Below are 19,088 nucleotides of genomic sequence, written 5' to 3' on the forward strand. Positions count from 1 at the left end.
AAAACACTTGTGGCGCCTTATAAAATGAGATTTTAAACCTACCGGTAAATCTTTTTCTCCTAGTCCGTAGAGGATGCTGGGGACTCCGTAAGGACCATGGGGGGTATATATAGGCTACGAAGGAGACATTGGCACTCTAAAGACTTTAGAATAGAATGGGTGTGCACTGGCACCTCCCTCTATGCCCCTCCTCCAGACCTCAGTTAGAGAAACTGTGCCCAGAGGAGATGGACAGTACGAGGAAAGGATTTTTGTTAATCTAAGGGCAAGATTCATACCAGCCCACACCAACCACACCGTATAATCTGGAATATACGTAACCAGTTAACAGTATGAACAAAACAGTATAAGCCAACGACTGATCTTAACTGTAACATAACCCTTATGTAAGCAAAAACTATATACAAGTCTTGCAGAATTTTGTCCGCACTGGGACGGGCGCCCAGTATCCTCTACGGACTAGGAGAAAAAGATTTAACGGTAGGTTTAAAATCTTATTTTCTCTTACGTCCTAGAGGATGCTGGGGACTCCGTAAGGACCATGGGGATTATACCAAAGCTCCAAACCGGGCGGGAGAGTGCGGATGACTCTGCAGCACCGATTGAGCAAACATAGGGTCCTCATCAGCCAGGGTATCAAACTTGTAGAATTTTGCAAAAGTGTTTGAACCCGACCAAGTAGCCGCTCGGCAAAGCTGTAAAGCCGAGACGCCTCGGGCAGCCGCCCAAGAAGAGCCCACCTTCCTAGTGGAATGGGCCGTTACCGAATGTGTACCGGCAATCCAGCCGTAGAATGAGCCTGCTGAATCGTGTTACAGATCCAGCGAGCAATAGTCTGCTTAGAAGCAGGAGCGCCGCATACAGGACAAACAGAGCTTCTGTTTTCCTAATCCGAGCCGTCCTGGCTACGTAAATTTTTAAGGCCCTGACTACCTCAAGGGATTTGGAATCCTCCAAGTCTCCCGTAGCCACAGGCACCACAATAGGTTGGTTCATAAGAAACAATGACACCACCTTAGCTAAAAATTGAGGACGAGTCCTTATATCTGCTCTATCCACATGGAAAATGAGATAGGGGCTCTTTTGAGACAAGGCCGCCAATTCGGACACCCGCCTTGCAGATGCCAAGGCCAACAACATGACCACCCTCCAAGTGAGAAACTTTAACTCAACCGTTTGAAGAGGCTAAAACCAGAGAGATTTTAGGAACTGTAACACCCCGTTAAGGTCCCATGGTGCCACTGGGGGCACAAAAGGGGGCTGGATGTGTAGCCCTCCCTTTGCAAAAGTCTGGACTTCTGGGAGAGAAGACAATTCTTTCTGGAAGAATATAGTAAGGGCCGAAATCTGTACCTTAATGGAGCCTAACTTTAGGCCCATATCCACTCCTGTCTGTAGAAAGTGGAGAAACCGGCCCAAATGGAAATCTGCTGTAGGAGCATTCTTGGCTTCACACCAAGATACATACTTCCTCCAGATACGGTGATAATGTTTCGCCGTCACCTCCTTTCTAGCCTTTATCAGAGTAGGGATGACTTCTTCCGGAATACCCTTCCCAGCTAGGATTCGGTGTTCAACCGCCATGCTGTCAAACGTAACCGCGGTAAGTCTTGGAATACGCAGGGCCCCTGATGTAACAGGTCCTCCGTGAGAGGAAGAGGCCAAGGATCTTCTGTGAGCAGTTCCTAAAGATCTGAATACCAGGCCTCTCGAGGCCAATCTGGAACAATGAGTATTGTCTGCACTCTTTTTCGTCTTATGATTCTCAATATTTTTGAGATGAGAGGAAGAGGAGGGAACACATAGACCGACTGAAACACCCATGGTGTCACCAGGGCGTCCACCGCTACTGCCCGAGGGTCCCTTGACCTGGCACAATTCCTCCGAAGCTTCTTGTTGAGGTGTGACGCCATCATGTCTATTTGAGGAAGTCCCCAAAGACTTGTTATTTCTGCAAAAACTTCTTGATGAAGTCCCCACCTCCTGGATGGAGATCGTGTCTGCTGAGGAAGTCTGCTTCCCAGTTGTCCACTCCCGGAATGAATACTGCTGACAGAGTGCATACGTGATTTTCTGCCCAGCGCAAAATCCTAGTGGCTTCCGCCATTGCCACTCTGCTACTTGTCCCGCCTCGGCGGTTTACATGAGCCACGGCTGTGACGTTGTCTGATTGAATCAGAACTGGTGGGTCGCAAAGAATATTCTCCGCTTGTCGTAGGCCGTTGTATATGGCCCTCAATTCCAGTATGTTGATGTGTAAACAAGCCTCCTGGCTTGAACACAGTTCCTGAAAATTCCTTCCTTGTGCGACTGCTCCCCATCCTTGGAGGCTCGCGTCCGTGGTCACCAGAACCCAGTCCTGAATGCCGAACCTGCGACCCTCTAGAAGGTGAGCACTCTGCAGCCACCACAGGAGAAACACCCTGGCCCTGGGGGACAGGGTTATTTTCTGATGAATTTGAAGGTGGGACCCGGACCACTTGTCCAGAAGGTTCCACTGAAAAGTCCTCGCATGAAACCTGCCGAAGGGGACGGCCTCGTAGGTCGCCCCCTTCTCCCCAGTACTCGAATGTATAGATGGACTGACACTCTTTTCGGTTTTAACAGGTCTCTGACCATGTTCTTGAGTTCCTGGGCTTTTTACATCGGGAGAAAAACCCTCTTTTGTTCTGTGTCCAGACACATGCCTAAGAAAGACAGCCGAGTCGTTGGAACCAATTGTGACTTTGGTAGATTTAGAATCCCGCCATGTTGCTGTAGTACTCTCACGGAGAGCGACACGCTTTTCTGCAACTGTTCCTTTGATCTCGCTTTTATGAGATCGTCCAAGTACGGGATAATTGTGACTCCTTGCCTGCGCAGGAGCACCATCATTTCCGCCATTACCTTGGTGAATACCCTCGGGGCCGCGGAAAGCCCAAACGGCACGTCTGAAACAGGTAATGACAGTCCTGTACAGCGAATCTCAGGTATGCCTGATGAGGAGGATAAATGGGTACGTGAAGGTATGCATCCTTTTTGTCTAGTGACACCATAAAATCCCCCCCTTCCAGGCTGTAGATAACTGCCCTGAGCGATTCCATCTTGAACTTGAACCTTTTTAAGTACAGGTTCAGGGATTTTAAATTTAGAATGGGTCTGACCGAGCCATCTGGTTTCGTGACCACAAATAGGGTTGAATAGTACCCTTTTCCCTGATGTATTAGGGGAACCTTGATAATCACTTGCTGTTGACACAGCTTTTGAATTGCAGCTAAAACTATCTCCCTCTCTGGGGGAGAAGCTGGTAAAGCTGATTTGAAGAATCGATGAGGAGGCACGTCTTCGAATTCCAGCTTGTAGCCTTGGGATACTATTACCATCGTCCAAGGATCCACGTCCGACTGACCCCAGACGTGGCTGAAGAGTCGGAGACATGCCCCCACCGGTGCGGACTCCTTCAGTGGAGCCCCAGCGTCATGCAGTGGATTTAGTAGAAGCCGGGGAGGACTTCTGTTCCTGGAAACTGGCCGTAGCAGGCATTCTTTTCCCTCTACCCTTGCCTCTGGCGAGGAAGGAAAAGCCCCGACCTCTTCTGGACTTATGTGGCCAAAAGGACTGCATCTGATACTGTTGTGTTTTCTTTTGCTGTGGGGGAACATAAGGCAAAAAAGTAATTTTACCCACGGTAGCTGTGGAAACCAGGTCCGCAAGACCTTCCCCAAATACGACCTCACCCTTGTAAGGTAAAACTAACATTTAGTCGGCATCACCCGTCCATTGGCGGGGTCCACAGTGCTCGTCTAGTCGAGATCGCCATGGCGTAGGCCCTTGAACCTAGGAGCCCGACGTCTGTCTGAGCGTCTCTCATATATAAGACTGCGTCTTTGATGTGACCTAAGGTCAACAAATTGGTATCCCTCTCTAGGGTATCAATATCAGCTGAAAAGGTATCTGTCCAAGCTGCTACTGCGCTACAAACCCAAGCCGATGCTATTGCCGGTCTGAGCAAAGCACCCGTATGTTTATTGGAGATGGTAGCGCCACCTTCTTGGATAAGCGCGTTAAAGCCTTGTCCACCCTGGGCGAGGATTCCCACCGTACCCTGTCCTGTGCAGGGAAAGGATACGCCATAAGAATTCTTTTGGGAATCTGCAGTCCTTTGTCTGGAGTTTCCCAAGCTTTTTCAAATAATGCGTTCAGCTCATGAGATGGGGGAAATGTTACCTCAGGTTTCTTTTCCTTAAACATGTGTACCCTCGTGTCAGGGACAGAGGGGTCATCTGTGATATGCAAAACATATTTTATTGCAATAATCATATAATGAATACTTTGGGCCACCCTTGGGTGTAACCTTGCATCATCGTAGTAGACACTGGAATCAGAATCCGTGTCGGTATCAGTGTCTGCTATTTGGGATAGGGGATGTTTTTGAGACCCGGAAGGGTCCTGTGACACAGTTAAAGCCATGGATTGAATCCCTGCTTTCTCCCTGGACTCTGCTTTGTCCATTCTTTTATGTAATAAAGTCACATTTGCATTGAAAACATTCCACATGTCCAACCAATCAGGTGTCGGCGTTGCCGACGGAGACACCACAATCATCTGCTCCACCTCCTCCTTAGATGAGCCTTCCGCTTCAGACATGCCGACACACACGTACCGACACCCCCACACACTCAGGGATATATCTATATGGAGACAGTTCCCCCAATAAGGCCCTTTGGAGAGATAGAGAGACAGTATGCCAGCAAACACCCAGCGCCACCGGACTGGAATAAAATCCCAGTAGTACAGCGCTTTTATTGTAATATATATATATATATATATATATATATATATATATATATATATATATATAAATACACTTCACTGCGCCAATTACATGTGCCCCCCCCCCTCTTTTATGCCCTCTGTAACCGTGTTCAGCAGGGGAGAGTCCGGGGAGCCAGCTTCTGCAGTGTGCTGTGGAGAAAATGGCGCTGGTTAGTGCTGGAAGGATCAAGCCCCGCCCCCTCACCGGCGGGCTTCGGTCCCGCTCAAATTATTTATACTGGTGGGGGTTTATCAATATGCTGCCTCTGCAGTATCTATTTTATATGCCAGTGTCCCTTGAGGTTAATAATGCTGCCCAGGGCGCCCCCCCTGCGCCCTGCACCCATACAGTGCCTGTTGTGTGTGATCTGTGTGGGAGCAATGGCGCGCAGCGTTACCTCAGTAAAGATAATGAAGTCTTCTGCCGCCTTTGAAGTCTTCTTTCTTCTCATACTCACCCGGCTTCTATCTTCCGGCTCTGTGAGGAGGACGGCGCGGCTCCGGGACGAACGGCGAGGGTGAGACCTGCGTTCCGACTCCCTCTGGAGCTAATGGTGTCCAGTAGCCTAAGAAGCATAGCCTATCATTTAAGTAGGTCTGCTTCTCTCCCCTCAGTCCCACGATGCAGGGAGACTGTTTCCAGCAGTGCTCCCTGAAAATAAAAAACCTAACAAAAGTCTTTTTCAGAGAAACTCAGGAGAGCTCCCCTGCAGTGCATCCAGTCTCCTCTGGGCACAGGATCTAACTGAGGTCTGGAGGAGGGGCATAGAGGGAGGAGCCAGTGCACACCCATTCTATTCTAAAGTCTTTAGAGTGCCCATGTCTCCTGCGGAGCCCGTCTATACCCCATGGTCCTTACGGAGTCCCCAGCATCCTCTAGGACATAAGATAAATACAATTTAATAATAATAATTTAACAACGAGTGTTATTCTTGTTATCACTCGTTAAGAATGATAAATGGTGCTCCTGACAGTTAAGAGCTGATTGGCTGGAGCAGTGCCGTAACTAGGCATTTTAGCGCTGTGTGCAAGAACTGACATTGGCGCCCCTCCGTACAAGATAGGCGCAGTGTGCGCCGTAGGCGCGCGAAAAATATATAGGGGCGTGGCTTCACGGGAAGGGGCGTGGCAACAAAATAATAGCAATTCATACTACGGTGCACAGTAGTCTCCATTATTCAAATTACGCTGCACAGTAGCGCCACTACACCAGGTAGAGCCCCTTTTATACATTACAGCAGACAGCATCCCCCTTTTTACACATTGCGGCAGCCAGTCCCCCTTTTTACACATTGCGGCAGCCAGTCCCCCTTTTTACACATTGCGGCAGCCAGGACCCCTTTTTACACATTGCGGCAGCCAGGACCACTTTTTACACATTGCGGCAGACGGGACCCCTTTTTACGCATTGCGGCAGATGGGACCCCTTTTTACGCATTGCGGCAGATGGGACCCCTTTTTACACATTGCAGCAGATGGGACCCCTTTTTACACATTGCGGCAGATGGGACCCCTTTTTACGCATTGCGGCAGATGGGACCCCTTTTTACACATTGCAGCAGATGGGACCCCTTTTTACACATTGCAGCAGATGGGACCCCTTTTTACACATTGCAGCAGATGGGACCCCTTTTTACACATTGCAGCAGATGGGACCCCTTTTTACACATTGCAGGAGAGAGAGAGAGAGAGAGAGAGAGAGAGAGACATACTTACCTTCTCCCCGCTGACAGGCTCCTCGTGCATCTCCCTCTCGGTGCAGTGTGAAGTCAGTTGAGAAGGAGGAGGAGGGAGGGGGAGCAGAGAGCCGCAGCAGCGCTATTTGATTGGTAGTAAGCGCTGCTGCAGCATCCCCCTCTCCTTCTGTATTGGCTGCCCGGCACTGCTGTGGATGCTGGGATGCATCCACAGCAGCGCCAGGCAGCCAATACAGAAGGAGAGGGGGATGCTGCAGCAGCGCTTACTACCATTCAAATAGCGCTGCTGCGGCTCTCTGCTCCCCCTCCCTCCTCCTCCGCTGCCCGGCGCTCCTGTCTTCTCTCCTCCAGCGCGGCGCACGGCGCAGTTCAGAGGCGGCATGTAATGAGTCAATTTGACTCATTACATGCCGCTGGCCGTTGCGCCCCCAGGGCAACTGCGCTGTGTGCCAAGCCCCCTTGGCACACACGTAGTTACGGCCCTGGGCTGGAGCACAATTTATAATTCGTTACGAGTGGTAAGAAATTCACTGGTTGTTCAATCTGCCCTTATGTACTTTTTTACGGACTCAAGCATGAGTGTATGGATAGCCAAGTTGGCAGAATCTGTCTATGGTTTAGCGAGTTTATGCTTATCAGGGCACCATCTTAAATGCCATCCCCATAAGTGATATTTTAAAGATGTACATAGCTAAGTATGAATGAAAAATGATAGGTTGAAAGGAGTCACGATCGGAGCATTGGGGCAGATGTATTAACCTGGAGAAGGCATAAGGAAGTGATAAACCAGTGATATGTGCAAGGTGATAAATGCACCAGCCAATCAGCTTCTAACTGTTAATTTACATATTGGAGCTGATTGGCTGGTTCGTTTATCACCTTGCACATATCACTGGTTTATCACTTCCTTATGCCTTCTACAGGTTAATACATCTGCCCCAATGTTCCAAAAAAAATGCTTAATCTGGAGGTAGAGGGAAAATGGCATTACCGGAGGCTTGGGTTTCCTCATTAGATGGGAAAGGTCACATTCCCTCAATTCCTAAAATCTGGCGCAGACTAAGTTTTAAACCCTTTTATATATACTGGCAATGTATTGGACAATCACAGCCAGCTGAAGTATGCGACATATATACATGACGCTCGTCGATACTGCCTATTAGGATGGTGGTCATAATAGGGAAACGGCAGACGTGAAAGGGACTACTGGGCCATACAGAGGGTCCTTAAACCAGGATGCTGGACTTATTGGTAAACAGCAGGTACATGATAATGCAGGGGCTTACAGCAGTGGTGTCAAACACAGGGTATTGTAGCTAATAGGTGTCTCACCTTAAGAGCGTAGACATTTGCAGTACTGTGACACTCTCACATAGTAAAGGAAAATTGCTGCACATGTGCAGTAGCAAAAACAGGTTGGAGGTCGCACCTCGTGCAGACAGTCAAATATATAATGCAGGACATTTTATATTATATTCAATCTCTTTGTCAATATCATATCCACTATTATATTCAACACATTATATAGAAATATAACCATGCAGTAGGGTGTGTGACCTTTATACAGACAATACACAGCAGTATCGCCCTTTAACACATTTTGTCAAAACAAGTTACTTCTGAGAACACGTCCACTGTGCATCCGATGCGCTCATCAGACCCGGAATTAGCTCCCAGTAAGGTAACTCCTCCACAAGGTTGCGTCTCTGAAAAGGAACTCCATTGTGTTCCCGTGCATGAGCAAGGCCACAACATCAAAGCAACGATAAACCTTGCCAAAGTTGATAAATGTTTATGGATACTCTCTCTCACTTTGTCAAATATCCTAATATGTGTATACAGTTGGAGAATATTCTAGAAGATATTTCATCAATGGTATTGAGACCAACAGGGGATTTACTAAAGAGTGGTTTTGCAAAGTTGCACATTTTTGCTGATTTTACGCACGATTCAGTCATTTAATAAACGAGTGGTATAATTCATTAATATAATGAAAGATGGCATTATAGTTTATGTGGTGATAACGGGCTAGGCAGCAGTGGGTCCCCTACAGCCCAGTGAAGCCGCTCTTTGTCGGAATGTTCGCTGAGTAATAGTTTTTTCTTTTTCCTCCCACAAATCTTGAGCATGTTCCGCCATTTGCGATACAGTTTCTACACGTGGCAGAGGAACTTTCTTTTTTTTTCCCCTCTGTGATTTCTTAAGTCTCATATTAAGGTCCTGATAACCGACAGCACTCCCCTCCCTCATCCCTGCACTTAGGGCCTAATTCAGACCTGTTCGCTCGCTAGGTATTTTTTGCAGTCCTGCGTTCGCATAGTCGCCACCCATAGGGGAGTGTATTTTTGCTTTGCAAGTGTGCGAACGCATGTGTAGCAGAGCTGTGCGAATACATCTTATGCAGTTTCTGAGAAGCCCAGGACTTACTCAGCTGCTGCGATCACTTCAGCCTGTCCAGGACTGGAACTGACGGCAGACACTAGCCCTGCGAACACTTCGGCACGCCTGCGTTTTCCCAACCACTCCCGGAAAACGGTCAGTTGCCACCCACAAACGCCCTCTTCCTGTCAATCTCCTTGCGATTGCCCATGCGAATGGATTCTTCGCACAAACCTATCGCTGAGCGGCAATCCGCTTTGTATCCGTGCGACGCGCCTGCGCATTGCGGTGCATATCCATGCGCAGTTTAGCCCGGCGAGTTTGCAATATACATATATATCTATAAATAGCAGCAGAGAATGGCGGAACTCCGAGACTTGTTAATGACTGAAAAAAAAGTGGGCTTTAGTTTCGGGTCCTCAGCCCGTCGTCAGGAGATTATTATTATAATATATTTTTATATATATATATATATATATATATATATACACACACACATACACATACACACATACATACACTGCTCAAAAAATGGTGGATGGAGCGAGACATGATGTCCCACATGTGCTCAATTGGATTCAGGTCTGGGGAATGGGCGAGCCAGTCCATAGCATAAATGCCTTCGTTTTGCAGGAACTGCTGACACACTCCAGCCACATGAGGTCTAGCATTGTCTTTCATTAGGAGGAACCCAGGGCCAACCGCACCAGCATATGGTCTCACAAGGGGTCTGAGGATCTCATCTCGGTACCTAATGGCAGTCAGGCTATCTCTGGCGAGCACATGGAGGGCTGTGCGGCCCCCCAAAGAAATGCCACCCCACAACATTACTGACCCACTGCCAAACCGGTCATGCTGGAGGATGTTGCAGACAGCAGAACGTTATCCTTGGCGTCTCCAGACTCTGTCACGTCTGTCACATAATAATAATAATAATAATTTTATTTATATAGCGCTCTTTCTCCAACAGGACTCAAGGCGCTTTACAGATATCAAAAACAATGCACATGATACAGAGGATTTGAGTAATACAGCAATAGATAAGCCACACAGACATAAAAGAAAACCTTGAGCGCACAGTAAGCATAATTCAGGATTGGTGTAGGCATTGTGGGTAATAACTTCCAAGGGTTGTGTATTCCACCCTCACAAGGTACCAAGTGCGGCAGCCATCTTGGGCGCTCAGCGTAGGATTACCCAGGGTGGAATAGTCCACCCCTAGAAGAGATTACACAAAATGGGGGTGATTTCAGAGTCCTACAGTTCAGAGTAGAGTTCCATCAAAACCATCAGGCCTATGTATTTTTCATCCCATCCACAAGTGTACCATATGGGGCAGCCATGTTGGGCGCACTCTGAAGGTTACACTGTGGGAGGTGAGCCATACAAGGGCCAAGTTCATATATGGGAAAACTGACGCTTATGTAGTAGTATGATGTACCCTGCATGTAGGGCGCAATGGCAAGGTGTGCAATCAGTGGAGGTAAACATTACAGGAAAAACACATGGTGGGTTGGAAGCGAGGAATGGAAAAAAAAACACAATAAAAAACACAATAGCAGGCAACTAGTGGTAGAAGTAGAATTGGAATAACATTATTTTGATAAGATCTTAGTACGGGTGGGTATGAGAATGTGGGGGGCATACTCAGACGCAATGGGGATGTCCCTGCTGATCTTGGTCCTGGTGCTCTTCCCCCACAGTTCCCTGTTCATCTTGATGGTTAGGCCCAGGGGTAGACTTGATGTTCTCAGCCAGAGAGATGGTAAGCCTGGTCTTGGTGTTCTCATGTTTGAGGCGAGGAGAGGCCACAAAGTTCCAGAGTTTTGTGTTTGTAATGCCGTCCTTCTGTTAACTTGTTAGTTTGTTTGTCTTCTGTTTTCCTTCGGTTTAACACAGGTATAACACTGCTATTGATTTGAGCTGCCACTTGATAACTAGCCACTTCATATACTAGTCACTGCAGCGTCCAATAGGACTGGCGTCCTGGGCTATACTGAATAAATAAGTCTACAAACACATGTCCTTTCTGATTACAACCCCCTCCCCCACACAGCAACCATCCACCAAAAGGTGTTAATCACAACTACCAAATGTGAGATCAGTAAACCCCACTCAATCACTATAAATTTGTGCAGACTACATAGATTAATCCATTTAAAACAACTTTCTAAACTTTTAAACATGCAATGTAATGTGCAATAGTCTGCAGTAATTACCAAATAAATCTTTAGCAAGAAAGTAGCAATAGTCTGCATGTGCTCAGTGAGAACCTGCTTTCATCTGTGAAGAGCACAGGGCGCCAGTGGCGAATTTGCCAATCTTGGTGTTCTCTGGCAAATGCCAAACGTCCTGCACGGTGTTGGGCTGTAAGCACAACCCCCACCTGTGGACGTCGGGCCCTCATACCACCCTTATGGAGTCTGTTTCTGATCGTTTGAGTAGACAAATGCACATTTGTGGCTTGCTGGAGGTCATTTTGCGGGGCTCTGGCAGTGCTCCTCCTTGCACAAAGGCGGAGGTAGCGGTCCTGCTGCTGGGTTGTTGCCCTCCTACGGCCTCCTCCATGTCTCCTGATGTACTGACCTGTCTCCTGGTAGCGCCTCCATGCTCTGGACACTACGCTGACAGACACAGCAAACCTTCTTGCCACAGCTCGCATTGATGTGCCATCCTGGATGAGCTGCACTACCTGAGCCACTTGTGTGGGTTGTAGACTCCGTCTCATGCTACCACTAGAGTGAAAGCACTGCCAGCTTTCAAAAGTGACCAAAACATCAGCCAGAAAGCATAGGAGCTGAGAAGTGGTCTGTGGTCACCACCTGCAGAACAACTCCTTTATTGGGGGTGTCTTGCTAATTGCCTATAATTTCCACCTGTTGTCTATTCCATTTGCACAACAGCATGTGAAAGTGATTGTCAATCAGTGTTGCTTCCTAAGTGGACAGTTTGATTTCACAGAAGTGTGATTGACTTGGAGTTACATTGTGTTGTTTAAGTGTTCCCTTTAGTGAGGACAGCAGCTTTCACCAGTGAATAGATAGGAGCCCATACAAGGTGTGCGTTGCGTATATATACATATATATATTTACATAAAGGGTATAATATTTGCATAACAGAAAGGTTTGTTTTCTTGTTTGTTTTCGCGCAGTTATGTAGTGTACGGTCAGAGAAAAAAAATGTATCTTATAGTATGGAGCTGAATGTTTTGAGGGTTAACTCTGTGCATTGATAAGATCTATGGATAGAACTATCCCACCACATGAGCTAATGGTATTGTTTTACTTATGTCTGCAAGTGTACTTTGAACAGGACTTACATAGGTTATGCAGGGGTCAGATGTAAAGCAAATGATGGATGTCTCTTCTCTTTGACAAGCGTTCATGCTTATAATTATAAACAGTACTGTGTCTAGATATTAGCAATAAGTCTTTCTGAGGTATACTGTGTAATTAGTTCTGGTTACAGCGGTGACACTCTGTGGGTTGGACAATGCCCATTTAAACCTTGAATATGTGTAACCGCAGAGCGGCTGCAAACATTTTTTGTGTAGTTTCAGAGTAGCTCAAAACCTACTCAGCGCTTGCGATCACTTCAGACTATTCAGTTCCGGATTTAACGTCACAAACCTGCCCAGCGTTCGCCCAGCCACGCCTGCGTTTTTCCTGGCATGCCTGCATTTTTCCGCACACTCCAGAAAACGGTCAGTTGCCACCCAGAAACGTCCACTTCCTGTCAATCACTCTGCGGCAAGCAGTGCGACTGAAATGCATCGCTAGACCCTGTGGAAAACTACATCGTTCGTTGTGCCCGTACGTCGCGCGTGCGCATTGCACCACATACGCAGAACTGCCGTTTTTTAGCCTGATCGCTGCAAACAAATGCAGCTAGCGATCAAACGGAATGACCCCCATTGTGCGTCGTACTATGTACACTTATGCAGTGCACGACGCACAATGTACACTTATGCAGTGCACGACGCACACTCATGTAGTGCACAATGGCCCTCATTCCGAGTTGTTCGCTCGCTAGCTGCTTTTAGCAGCCGTGTAAACGCTAAGCCGCCGCCATTTGGGAGTGTATCTTAGCTTAGCAGAAGTGCGAACGAAAGGATCGCAGTGCGGCTACAAAAATATTTTCAAGCAGGTTCAGAGCAGCTCCAGACCTACTCCTAGCTTGCGATCACTTCAGACTATTTAGTTTCTGTTTTGACGTCACGAACACGCCCTCCGTTCTGCCAGCCACGCCTGCGTTTTCCCAGGCACGCCTGCGTTTGTATCTGACACGCAGGCGTTTTTCAGCACACTCCCTGAAAACGGCCAATTACCTCCCAGAAACGCCCCTTTTTCTGTCAATCACTCTACGGCCAGCAGTGCGACTGAAAAGCGTCGCTAGACCTTGTGTGAAAGTACTTTGGCTGTTGTGAAAGTACGTCGCGCATGGACATTGCGCCGCATGCGCAGAAGTGCCGCTTTTTTGCCTAATCACTGCGCTGCGAACATTTTCAGCTAGCGATAAACTCGGAACGATCCCCAATGTACACTCATGTAGTGCACGACGCACAATGTGCACCCATGTAGTGCACGGCGCACAATGTGCACCCATGTAGTGCACGACGCACAATGTGCACCCATGTAGTGCACGACGCACAATGTGCACCCATGTAGTGCACGACGCACAATGTGCACCCATGTAGTGCACGACGCACAATGTGCACCCATGTAGTGCACGACGCACAATGTGCACCCATGTAGTGCACGACGCACAATGTGCACCCATGTAGTGCACGACGCACAATGTGCACCCATGTAGTGCACGACGCACAATGTACACTTATGTAGTGCACAACGCACAATGTAGAACAAGTATTAGCTAAATGGAACAGGCTTCTTTCATTTCTAGATACAACCAAGTAGAACAGAAACGTGTCGTGAGCACTTACCTTCTGAAGTGATTGACGTCCGTTCCTCTCCTTTGCAAGAGTTTAAGTTGATCTTGTTGAGCTGTCGGCACTGAGATATTAACCTTAGAGCACTGTCGGAAACATCGCAGTCACGAAGGTCCAATTTCTTTACTGATGGGTGCAGTACCTGAAAATATATATTTTTTTAAATCAGTAAAATGTAATCAGTACAAAAATTCAATAGGAGACACTTATAGGGGCAGATTCAATTAGCCATGGAAAAATTAAGTTGCTACTCTACACCTGCGCGGTAAGCACCAGACGGTGAATTAATGCAGATTTTGTCTCACAGCCTCAGGAGCTGCGAGTGAAAAGCTGCATTAAATGCACCCTCTGGGGATTAACACGTGGAGTAATCTATAAATTCCAGCCACTTAACCCAGAATCTAGGAGTTAACTGCAGGTTTACTGCGCATGGAAATTGACTAATAATTGAATAACTCCGGGTATTTAATCCCGGAGCTTTACCCGCGTGATAAACACTGTGGATAATTGAATTTGTCCTAATGTGTACTTGTTTTAAAGCACAATTCCATTCTGCGAGCAGAAATCGGAGAGGCGCGGAAGAAAAACCATATGTCCCTACTGAGATGTCATGCTCAAGTTTGAAGCCGATTAAATGGTAACGTGAATAGGACACCACTTGTGGGCGGGGCTAACACAAACACCCATGACATAGGGTGTTTAAGACATTACATGCGGAGTCGATCATCTGCACAATAATCCAATCCAACCCTGCGCATGGATACAAAAATTAGATATTGTTTTGCAGAATGAGAATCTAGCGATGCCAAGGAGTAGAGCAGTGTTTTTCAACCATTGTGCCGTGGCACACTAGTGTGCCCTGAGCAGTCTCCAGGTGTGCCGCCATAGAACCAGAGCCAGGTCCGTCAGTGTTTTGCCGCTACTGAGGCCCTGGAATGATCAGTACTGGTGGGTTTACTGGTTGCAGAGCCAGTTCTAATTTTGGGCCCGGGCAGTGTTGGGCTCTTCTGGCTTTCTCAGATGTGGCTCAGGCGTTACCTATGGAGAAGCTGCGACATGATATCCTAGGACACGCAACTGTACCATGCAACACCATAATATTTGCGTGTGCCTTAGCAATATTTAGATCTTGTTCAGTGTGCCGCGAGTTGTAAAAGGTTGAAAATCTCTGGAGTAGAGACTGAAGGGTTTATTTACTAAGCGGCGGCTTGCACTTCCTGGTGTGTTTAAACTCAAAATTTAAAAGGCAATACTTTAATAGAGCACAGCATTGCCTTTTTAAATTTCGAGCTTACAAACAGCCAAGGGGTTTCAAATTTGAAAGATGTTGCTAACCTATCAGCAGGGCTGTTTCTAGCCAATTTGGCTCCCAGTGCGAGATTTAAAAATGGGCACCCCCATGACATTAAAAAATGTGCCCCCCCCCCACACACACACACACCTAGATAAAAAAAAAAATTGCGCGCGCACCCGGAAAGGGGGCGTGGCCTCACCTAAATGGGTTTGGCCTCATTTAAATGGGCATGGCCTTATCTGAAAAGACTACCTCACAATCTAGTTTTTGACCCTGCTCCAACAGATCATGACCACCACAGGGAAAAAAAATTCTACCATATTAAGCACCACACAGTAATGCCCCCTACACCATATTATGCCACACACCGCAATGCCCTTGATACATTAAATCCCCACACTACGGCAGGCAAGAGTCCCCATTTCACACATTATGGCAGGTGTCCCCATTGTACACATTGAGAGAGAGAGAGAGAATACTTACAGAGGCGATTAACGCTCTTCGGCACGCCTCACCAGTCGCTCCTCGCACCGGCCTTTCCCTCCCCCTAACTTGGATCCCCCTCTGTACTCCGCTCGGGGGGGGGGGGGGGGGGGGAGTTTCACGGAGTGACGGGGTTGCATCGTGACGTAACGACGCAACCGCGTCATTCCGTGAAACTCCGCCCCTCGAGCAGGTTACTCGGGGAGAAATAGGAGGGGGAATCAGTGAGCCACAGTTAGTGCCGCCGCGGGCGCCCACTGCTCGCCTGCCCCAAGAAACGCCCCTGCCTATCAGGGATCAGCAGAGCTGGTTAAACCCCGTCTTCTCTATAGCCTCTATTTAGCAAGGAAGCATATTCATATAAACCCAATAAAATAAAATACATAAAATTATGACACAAACCAGTGGTCTCCAACCTTAATTGGGGTGTGAGCTACTCAAGAAAAAATAAACCTCCTGAGGAGCTACTAAAGTTTAAAAAAAAAAAAAAGTACTTGAATGGTTGCTGGCGCGCTCTCAGTGTTAAGACTGGACTTGTGGGCAAAAAAGTTTCTGGCGCCCCTCCCATTGCTATATTAAAAGTAAAGAATTACGCGCGCGCGCTTCAAAAGGAGTGTGTGGCCTCACTGCAAGGAGCGTGGCTTTGCAGGAAGAGACTACCTTTTATCCCAGTTTTGCAACCTGCACGCCCAGACATTGGCCACCACAGGAAAAAAAAAATCCTGATTCATGCCCTTTACATTATTTGTCATTTTTCCTCCTTATAGTAATGCCCGTGACACATTATGCAACACACGTAATGCCCGTGACACATTATGCCACACACCGCAATGCCCATGATACATTATGGGGTATATTCAATTGAAGTCGAAAACTGCCGTCTGTCGAAAAGACGGCAGTTTTCGACTTTTTAAGGTCGAATCCTGATTCGACCTATTCAATATATCCCTAAATTTTTCGACAAGTCGATAAATTAGACTCGTAGAAAAGCACGTGTATCGGCAGAATAGCTGCCGATCCACGTGCTTGTGTCGAAAACGGGACCAAAACCGACAGCTTTTGGCCCCCTTTTCAACCATCTCAGTCCGACATCAAAAGACGTCGGACTCAGATGTGGACCCAGAGGAGGAGAGGGGGGAGAGCCGCAGGGAGACGGGGGGACAGCCGGCGGGCATAGAAGGGAGATCAGCGCTACAGTAGCGCTGCAGCAGGATGTCACTCAGCCGCCTGACCTCACGACACCTTCCACCCGGCTCCAGCACGCTTGCTGGAGCCGGGTGGACACTGCCGTGAGGTTGGGCGGCTGGGTGACATCCTGCTGCAGCGCTACTGTAGCGCTGATCTCCCTTGTATGCCCGCCGGCTGTCCCCCGCTAGTCCCCCCGCGGCTCGCCCCCCTTCTCCTCCTCTGCGTCCCATCTCAATTCGACTTGAAAAAGTCGAATTAAGATGAGATTGAATAGGGGTTGTCGGATCCATTCCGACAAATACATGTCGGAATGGGTCCGACTTTAATTGAATATACCCCATATGCCACACACCGCAATGCCCGTGATACATTATGCCACACATCGCAATGCCCGTAACACTTTATGCCACACACCGCATTGCCCATGATACAGTATGCCACACACCGCAATGCCCATGACACATTATGCCACACACCGCAATGCCCATGATACAATATGCCACGCACCATAATGCCCATTACACATATTATCACACACTGCAATGCCAGTTATACATTATGCTCCACAGTAAGGCTTCTAATTAATTTTTTATTACCTGCTCGTTGACAGGGGTCTGTGTGCCGATTATTGCAGGTATCACCTCACCTAGTTAGAGTCAAATAAACTGTACAATCCAATATGCTCCATCAGTATACACCTGCATTGTGCTGATTATTGCATCCTTTGCCATATCTATTTAGACTCTAAATAGGTGTGGGGATGGCTGCAAAAATCAGCACAATGCAGGTGTATACAGTACTGATGGAGCATATTGGATTGTACAGTTTATTTGTCTCTAACTAGGTGAGGTGATACCTACAATAATCAGCACAATGCAGGTGTATACTGATGGAGCATAATGAGGTTGTGGTACAGCCACATTATGCTCCATCATAATACACCTGCATTGTGCTGACAGCTACTACACTACACACACACTGAAGCCTTTTAAAAACATTGCTGCTGGCACCTGTAGGACTCACTACCTACCCATTTGCAAGGTCCGGATGGCGTGGTGTGCGGGCACACTAGTAGCGGCTACTCAGGGGCATGGTGAAGGCGCCACCAGCTCTCCTGCGTACCTCGTGAACAGCCGCGCACAGCCGCGTATGACAGCTTCCTGCCGCCTCCCACTCCCCAAGTACCAGTGCATGTGATTAGTGTCAGTATTGGCAGCTGGATTCTGCCCACGAGCTACTCCAATTACAGCGGCGAGCGACGGGTTGGCGACCGCTGACACAAACTATAGGCAGCCACGATGTTTGCTTATAGTCGTTGAGTTAAAGGACGGCCAGTGATCTATTATATCCACCCATGCGCCTTCTATTACATTGTGGAGGGGTCTAACAGTAACAGGAATCACATTCTACGTGCACAAATTATCAAGTGCTTCAGAAGAGCCAGGCAAGCCCCTAGGAGTGTGGCCAAGCCCCCCACCTGGGATGTCACCATGCCCTTTTCACAGTCTGTCTTGTCTTAAATAACTGCATAGTTGGTGGTGTCACAGTGGGGGTCATTCCGAGTTGATCGCTCGCTAGCAGTTTTTAGCAGCCATGCAAACGCATAGTCGCCGCCCACTGGGGAGTGTATTTTAGCATAGCAGGAGTGCTGTGCAAAACAAGACCAGCCCTGTAGCTACTTATTCTGTGTAATGATTGCTGCGACGAGTGACACGGTAATGACATCAGATAACCCGCCCAGCAAACGCCCGGCCACGCCTGCGTTTTTCCAAACACTCCCAGAAAACGGTCAGTTGACACCCAGAAACTCCCACTTCCTGTCAACCTCCTTGCGTTCGGCTGTGTGATTGGAATAGTCGCTAGAACCTGTGCAAAACCACAAAGGACTTCGACCCCGTACGATGCGCGTGCGCATTGCAATGCATGCGCAGATTAGCCGTTTTTTTCACTGATCGCTACGCAGTGAACAACGGCAGCTAGCGATCAACTCGGAATGACCCCCAATGTCAGGGCCACAGTGTACTCGAAAGTAACCATTAAACACTCCCAACAAGTTGCCGCTTTATAGGAATACGTAGCAGCCCACGTATCACCGGTCTCCAGATCCCGGTAACTGGCAACATACATTCACACCAAAACGTCTGAATAAAGAATAAACTTTTTTAACAAAGCACAAATAGAGCTACAGCACTTTTATGCAAGAATTAAATCTATACTATAGCAGTAGTACACAGGGAATACAATACCAGTCTCTTCATAGCCAACAAAGAGTATCCGCTACTGGCTCAATGCATTGTTAGGGTGG

General features: G+C 47.8%; 1 protein-coding gene across 1 annotated transcript in view; it reads right to left on the reverse strand.

The window, feature by feature from the left end:
- AMN1 (antagonist of mitotic exit network 1 homolog) overlaps positions 1 to 19,088 on the reverse strand; it is a 241,834-nt gene that overhangs the window by 153,944 nt on the left and 68,802 nt on the right. The window contains exon 3 of the mRNA XM_063928860.1: positions 13,813 to 13,960. Within this exon, the coding sequence (XP_063784930.1) occupies positions 13,813 to 13,960 (148 nt within the window). The remainder of the gene's footprint in view (positions 1 to 13,812; positions 13,961 to 19,088) is intronic.

This window comes from Pseudophryne corroboree, chromosome 6 (genome assembly GCF_028390025.1).
Source record: "Pseudophryne corroboree isolate aPseCor3 chromosome 6, aPseCor3.hap2, whole genome shotgun sequence".
Lineage (NCBI taxonomy): Eukaryota > Metazoa > Chordata > Amphibia > Anura > Myobatrachidae > Pseudophryne > Pseudophryne corroboree.